General features: G+C 37.3%; 1 protein-coding gene across 2 annotated transcripts in view; it reads right to left on the reverse strand.

Annotated features, from left to right (window-relative positions):
- Positions 1–7,718, reverse strand: part of SYT1 (synaptotagmin I) — a 601,892-nt gene that overhangs the window by 13,574 nt on the left and 580,600 nt on the right. For both annotated transcript variants that reach the window (XM_006882549.1, XM_006882550.1), the window contains one exon: positions 1,152–1,285. In XM_006882549.1, the coding sequence (XP_006882611.1) occupies positions 1,152–1,285 (134 nt within the window). The remainder of the gene's footprint in view (positions 1–1,151; positions 1,286–7,718) is intronic.

The raw sequence follows: 7,718 nt of genomic DNA on the forward strand, positions 1-7,718 counted from the left end.
TCGGTGACTGGGGTAATCGGGATGGGTGTGTCAGAGGCAGTGTGGTTGGCACAGGATAGAGCAGGGTTTAGGGCTGTTGTGCATAGGGTCGCTGAGTCGCAAACGACTCGATGGCACATAACAACAACAACAACAACCCACATAAAAATATATAATGAATGTAACTATTATATTAGTGGTGCACATGAATCAAGGTGTGATTCGTTCATAAGATACTATATTCTAAGTTAAAAGCAAAAATCTGCAGCTGAAAAATGTTTGCTGATTTTTAAAATTCTGGAACTTTAAGTCCTATGCTTTTACTTGTTTGTCCTGCATTTCCTATTAAAGTCACAGGTAAACCTTTATACTAATAATAGAGATCATGTAATATGTGTTATTTAATCAAATACAAACATAAGAGGCAATTGCTTGAAGCAGTCTGACTCTGTGATACCCATTAAAAATTAGTGAGAAACAGCCTGTAATTATTGGATATGAAGTTTTGATTCTGATAGTTTCACCATAAATATGAAGTGAAAAAACTTAAATATATTTTTAGAAATCCTTAAATAATAGGACACATGCTATTATTATGTCTACATAGACCATCCTGCTGTGAACATATTAACCACAAGGCCTCCATATAGGATAGCTCCTTTTATCCAATCATTGTCTAGGAAATGAATGTTCTACATTTACAAAAATACCCATCCAGTTCAACCCAGACCCAGAGAGCTAAGTTAAACATTCAGAAACTTCAGGGACAAAAGATGCTGATAGTTTTTATTATCTCTACTTGTTGGCAAGAAAGTTGTGATAAGGAGAATTACATATTATGGCATGGGGGTAAATGTCAGAGCTCATTTTCTAGTACCTTCTAATTTTTGTGGATGCACTTACTCAGTGACTTGTGTTGATTCTTCTTCTTTTTTTTTTACTTTAACTTTTCTCAACAGAATAGGTAAACTGTGTTTGACTGATGAATCAGTGTATTCTGCCCACTTTATTATTTCCCTCTCGATATAAGTCTGGCATCAACTGTGCATGGAGTATGGATGGCAGTTCTCATGAACGTATGAGCACTGATGGTTTACAAGGGCCATGTGCTTCATTTACATGGTCTGAAGGAATGATAGTGGATGGAAAGGCAAAATTACATTTGTTCTTACCTGGATTTGCTCAAAAGGTACTTCAAAGCTGAATGACTCATTATAGTAGGGGTTAAGTGTGTTCTTCTTAATTGTTGTCTTTTTCTTCTTCAGCCTTTTGCCGTTCTGCATCAGGTGGATCTTCACATAAGGATCTGAAAAACAAAAACAAAAACAAAAATCAGGGGCTCAGGTTGTAATTTAGATAATGATCATAATTTAGTTTGTAAGAAGATAATATTTTTTGTAACAAGTAAATAATTTTAGAGGAAATATTAGAATCTTTTTAATGACAAGATTTTGTAAAATTAAAAGACTTTACACAAACTCTTAGACATAGTTTAGACATGGTCTTAGACATGGATTTTGTAATATTTCAGTATTTACAGTTGAATTGAGAACAAGTATCTATAAACCAGCTCTTTCAAAAAGTTCTTGATATGTAATATTTGCTAATGTCCGTGATGTAAATACTTTGACCATAACCAATTTCAAGAGAGCAACAGTGTAATAACTGCATTACAAATACCTAAAAGTTTTAACAATTAGTTCTCATTTGCAAGCATAGCTCTGGCAGTCTAGTGGGTAAAGAGTCGTGATGCCAAGCCAAAGGTACATGGTTTGAATCTACTAGCTACTCCACAAGCAAAACATGAGCAATCTCCTCCCATGTGATTTGCTGCCTCTGAAAACCTGCTAGAGGGTTAACTATGAGTTGTTTTTGACTTGACAGCATACAACAAAAATAAGCAAGTGAAGAGCTAGCTCCTGCAAAGGGGACAAAGGATTTGAACTGTACATTGTTGGGTTGGCAGCACAACTCCTTTCCATTAAGCCACCAGAGCTAAGACTTCCAAATTTTCTCTCTTCTCTTTGGAGCATATGACATTAGAAGAAGCTAGAAATGGCCCTAACTAATTTCCATATAAAGAGCCCAGGTGGTGCAGCGAATCATGTATTGGGCTCCTAATGAAAAGGGGGGTGGCCAGTCAATCCACCAGCAGCTCCAAGGAATAAAGATGAGCAGTGTCCTCCTGTGAACATTTATAGACTTGAAACATAACGGAGGGTTGGTTGCTGCTAGTGAGAATCAACTTGATGGCAGTGTGTTTGGTTTGGATTTAACGGAAATATATTTTTAAAGGATAAAGTTATAAATTGGAAGTGGCTGTTTATTTTCTCTTTTTTTTCCTTATCTTTGCTCCCTCCCCTGGCAGAATAGAGAATAAGGACAAAATTGCTCAAGAACAGAAATTGTCTGCTCTGTTCACTATTTGAATTCATTAGTGTATTGCTGATTTACATTACATTTCTGAACAATTAATTGGAATCTATATTTATAATTTCCCAGCCATGTCTTATTGCTCATGATTCAGGCTCACATTGCTTAGAAATGTGTAGTTTCGGCTCCACATCCAATTAGGTGGATTTTTATCAAAATGTTTAAAAACCAGGCCTATTGTTGTTAGTGCCATAAAGTTGAGCATGGCTCATAGTTACCTGATGAACAACAAATCTGAATATTGCCCTATTTTGCCTAGATACGAGAAAACAGCTCTGTCAACTAAATTGCTGGTCAGTTAAAAAAAAATCTATTGTAAATAAACTTTAACTGAAGAGAGGAAAATGCCTTTTTCCTGTTTATTCAACTTTTTGGTCATAGCTAATCTTAGTTTTTGGTTTGAGGGGAGAGATTTTGTCTAGTAAACTTTTCTGGCTTCCCTTTTTCATCAGATTGTATTCTGTTAAGATGGTCAGGCCTTTGCTTGTTCCTTGGCATAGGCTAAAACCTATTTATGTCTCTTGCATCGTGTTACAGGAGAGCTCTGGTGCCCTAGTGGATAAAGAATCACCTTGCCAAATTAAAGGTAGGTGGTTTGAGTCAATAATCTGTTCCTTGGAGAAAAGATGGGCAATATCTTACAGCCACTGACAACCTGCTGGAGGGTCAGCTATGAGTTGGTTCTGATTCCACAGCAATGAGAAAGAGAATATTTGTGTATTGAAATTTCATCAACTTAACACATTTTCTTTTAAAAAAAATTTTTTTAAAAATTTTTTTTGTGTTTGTGCACTGTCCAATCTGACTGGTACAGGGGGAGATTGCCCCTCCTTCTCCAGCAGAGCATCTGGTGGATTTGAACCACATACCTCTGGAATTGCAGTGCAGCTTCTTGCCACTAGGCCACTAGAGCTCCCTCAAACACATTTTCTTAAGAACAGCATAATGGCTATTTTTTAATTCAGCTCTACAACACTGTTGAGTCTGAGGTACAGTGAAAAACAAAAAGGTTATGCATTTGTTATGTCAATGAGCAAACGGGAAAAAAAATCCAACACACGAAAAATCCCACAAAACTACAAAATTCAACATGAGTCTTTTAGATTTTGATATGCCCTTTGGCAAAACATGAATAATAGCTAGGGGAGAACAGGGTAGTTTGGGAAGTATAAGCAGGAATGTCTTCATTAAATTGAGCTGTTAACTACATGACAGAAAGGAAACAATCATTTCAAGATGTGATGGAAACTTGTATCAGAGAGAAGAAATAGGCATGTGCAAAGGCCCTCAGGTGCATGAGTCAATGAGTCCAGAGAGTTAATGAAAAGCCTGCTGATCTGTTACTTTTATGAGCAGAAACTGTTGGACTTTTGGAAATGATTCAGAGATAATAATCTACAGTATCATGATGTTTAAAAAATCAGAAGGATGGTGTCAATCCTTGCCTTTGCAGATTCTCTCTGATAAAGGCACCAAAGCTACTTACTCCACATGGAAAATTCTCATTTCAATCATAGATTGGCTATTACTTAGGGATTCTTTATCAGCTTTTGGACTGGCATCAATCTTGACTATCTAAACTTGTTGTGTATCATAGAGTTGGAACTGACCCATAGTTGACCCTCCAGTGGATTTTCAGAGGCAGTAAATCACATGGGGATTTGCCCATTTTTCTCCCGTGGAACAGCTGGTAGATTTGAACTGTGTTCCTTTTGCGTTGGCAGCACAGTTCCTTACCACTAAGCCACCAGAGCTACCTGATACTGGGCGAGCATATTTAAGTATCCTTTTGGATCAGCAAGCTGAATCTTAGCTTCAGTCTTGTCTATGTTGTCGAGTTCTTGATTTCTCAAGTGTCTCCTGCTTATTCATTGTAAAGAAGTCTTGTCCTTTTGGACATGACCCCAATCCCTTGCTTCGCTCATCAGTAAATTCTTCTGGATGGATACCTTGCTCCTGTCTCCTTAACTAACATCTGAGTCATCTAAACAGAAGTTGCATCTACCTGGACACACACACACACACACACACACACATTTTCAGTAAGGCTAACTTATCCTGTGATGTAGGACTCTGTATAATGCATTCTGTTTTGAGGACTGAGGTAATTCTCTTCCACAAAGCAAATAATTTGTCCTTCACAGTTTAGAGTTTCTTGGTGGCTTAGAATGGAAATGACAAAATAGGCTGAAATGCAATTTACTAATGTTGCTTTTCCTGAGTACAGGTGCAGGACATTATGGCATCCAAACAACCATTAGGTTTGTGGAAGCATGTAAATAGCTCAGAGAAATACACATGCTAGCAAACTGGGCTATTGTCCTCAAACACTCAGCATCTTTGTCATAGCCTTATTTTAACAAAATAAGCACACTGAAAGACTGAAATACCATTTAGGTAGTCATTGTCACCAATGAAGCAGGCACAAAACTTCCAATATTTCTCTTCATGTCTTTAATTTATTTTTCACAAAGAGTTAACAATTGTTTTTTCTTTTAAAAATCTTTATTAGAAAGGATGGCCTCTTTTCTGAATGTCTATCTAGCTGCTCCTAATAATGAATGACTAGCTTTTTATTTCTGCAAAATGATGGGCTGAGGTTGGAAAGACAGATCTTCATTCCTAATAATAAAGATGCTGCAGGTACAATGAGTGAGGTGTCCTTGCCTTATTTTTAAAGATTTTCAGGTCTAGCATTTGGTTTTGCTATTGATAGTACAATGTAACTGACACTGCTACCTTTTGTCTGCTATTTTCCAGAGTTTCTTTTTGTCAAAAATGAGCCTAGGTGTATTAACTTGCCTTTCTCTCACAACAGTTGTTATAATTGGAGATTTTCAAGACATTGTAAGAAAATTACCTTCAAAATTTTATATAGGTCTTCTTTTTTTATATATACAGGTCTTAATAAACCATGTTGATGTTTTCTTTTTTCCTAATCTTCATCATTGTAGTAGGCAATATAATGTCTCCCAACATCAGACATTCAGGTCCTAATCCTTGGAATGTGAATATATTACCTTACATTCCAAAAGGGACTTTATAATGTGATTAAGGTCAAGGACCGTGATATGGAGAGAGTACCCTGGATTACTCAGTGAGCCTAATCTAGTTACATGCATTCTTAAAAATGGAGAACCACTCCCAACTGTGATCAAAAAGGACACATGAAGGGTGAGTGACATGTTGCATCTCTGGCTTTGAAAATATAGAGGAAGAGGCCAAGAGCCAGTAATAAGGGTTGCCTGGGAATCTGGAAAAAACCAAAGAAACCTAGGCTGTTTTGGAGTTGTCTGAAAGAAACAAGAGCCTTGCTGACCCATTTATTTTAACCCAGGGCATGCTTCAAACATATAGAATGGCATAAATTAAATTGTGGCTGGTATGGATTAAATTCTGTTCCCTAAAATATGTGTCATAAACCCTACCCTCTATGTCAGAAGTGATGACGATGGCAGAGGACAGGATAGCCTTCAGATCTGTTGTTCATAGGGTCACAATGAATCTTATTAAATTTGATGTCAACTAACGTGCCAAAATATGTGTAGTAAATCCTATTCTCTATTGCTGTGGTTATACTCTTACTTTGTACTGGATTGTCTTCATTTTGTTAATGAATAGGATTAGTGTAGGGTGTGTTTCAGTTAATCTCTTTGGAGATCTGCAAAATATTAAATGAGAAACAAAAGAAACAGATAGAAGATGGCATGGCACATGAAGATCTCTCAGAAACAGAAGCTCAAAGAGATACACACCCTTCGAGTCCACAGAGAGAAAGCCTTCCACTGCATCCAGCACCTTAAATTAGGATGTCTTGAACTAGCCTTAGTGATAAGGAGTGGTGCTGTCAGTCCAAAGAAAGGCGTTCAAACCCAGTAGCTGCTCTAGGAAGAGAGATGAACAATCTCCTCCTGTGTGATTTATAGCCTCTAAAAACCCACCAGAGGGTCAGCTATGAGTTGGTTCTGACTCAGTAGCATATAACAACAACAGTTTCCTCAACTGTGATAAAATGTATTTCTGTTTGTTAACTTCAACCTCTAATGGCATTGCTTTTATAGTGTAACTACACTAGATAACTAAGGCACAAGCAATCTGTGATAACTGTTGTTGTTGTTGTTAGGTGCTGTTGAGTATGACTCATAGTGACTCTGAGAACAGATCTGAACCCTGTCCTATCCTGTGCCAATCTCACAATCTCTGATACATTTGAGCCCACTGCTATAACCACTGTGCCAATCCACCTGGTTGAGAGTATTCCTTTCTTTCATCGTCCCTTGACCTTTCCAAGAATTATATTCTTCTCCAAGGAGTAGCGTTTCCTAGTAACAAACCCAAAATATGTGAGAATAAACTTTGCCATCTTTGCCTCCAAGGAGCACTGTGGATTCACCTTCTCCAAGACATATCTTTTTGTTGTTTTGGCAGTCTGTGGGATATTCAGTACTCTTCCTGCAACACGACAACTCAAAGACATCAATTTTTCTTCCGTTATCCTTATTCATTGTCTAATACTCAGATGCATCGCAAGTGACTGAAAAGACCATGGCCTAAATCACGTTTGCCTGTGTCCTCAAACTAACATCATTGCTCCTCAGTAAATTACAGAGTCCCTGACTACAGACTTTCCCAGTTCAATACATCTCCTGATCTCTTGACTACTGGTAATAAGTGTATTGATTGTGGATTCAAGTAAGATGGATCGGTTAACAGTTCCAATCTTTTCTCAATCTATCATGATGTCACCTCTTGGTCCAGTGGTGAGAAGTTTTGTTTCTTGATGTTGAGATGTAATCTATGTTGAAGGCTTCGATCTTATGCAGCAAGAGCTTCAAGTCCTTCTCACTATCAGCACCAAGGTTGTGCCATTTGCATAACAAAGTTTATGGAGGAGTGTGCCTGCAACCTGATACCACTTTCTTCTTCACAGAGTCCAGCTTCTGAAATAATTTGCTCAGCATACAGATTGAAATGAAATGAAGAAAGGATATTATAATTTCTTAATTTTAAACTTTGCTCTGTTCATACAACAGCTTCTTGGTCTAGGTTGAGGTTTTGTATGAGCACAATTCAGTGTTCTAGAATTTCTGTTATTCTCAATGTTAGCCTTAATTTGTTATAATCCAGTAGATGAATGGGATCTTCTAAGAATAAAATCCCTATGCACATCCAAAAACTTCTCCAACAGGGTAAAAAGGGAAGCCACAGACGGAGAAAAAATATTTGGTAATAACATATCAGATAAGGGACTTATATCCAGAATTTATAAAATACTTGAGCACCACAACAAGATAAAGGTAAATAAT

This window comes from Elephantulus edwardii, unplaced genomic scaffold, assembly GCF_000299155.1.
Source record: "Elephantulus edwardii isolate Elephantulus edwardi_28Jun2011 unplaced genomic scaffold, EleEdw1.0 scaffold00021, whole genome shotgun sequence".
Taxonomy (NCBI): Eukaryota; Metazoa; Chordata; class Mammalia; order Macroscelidea; family Macroscelididae; genus Elephantulus; species Elephantulus edwardii.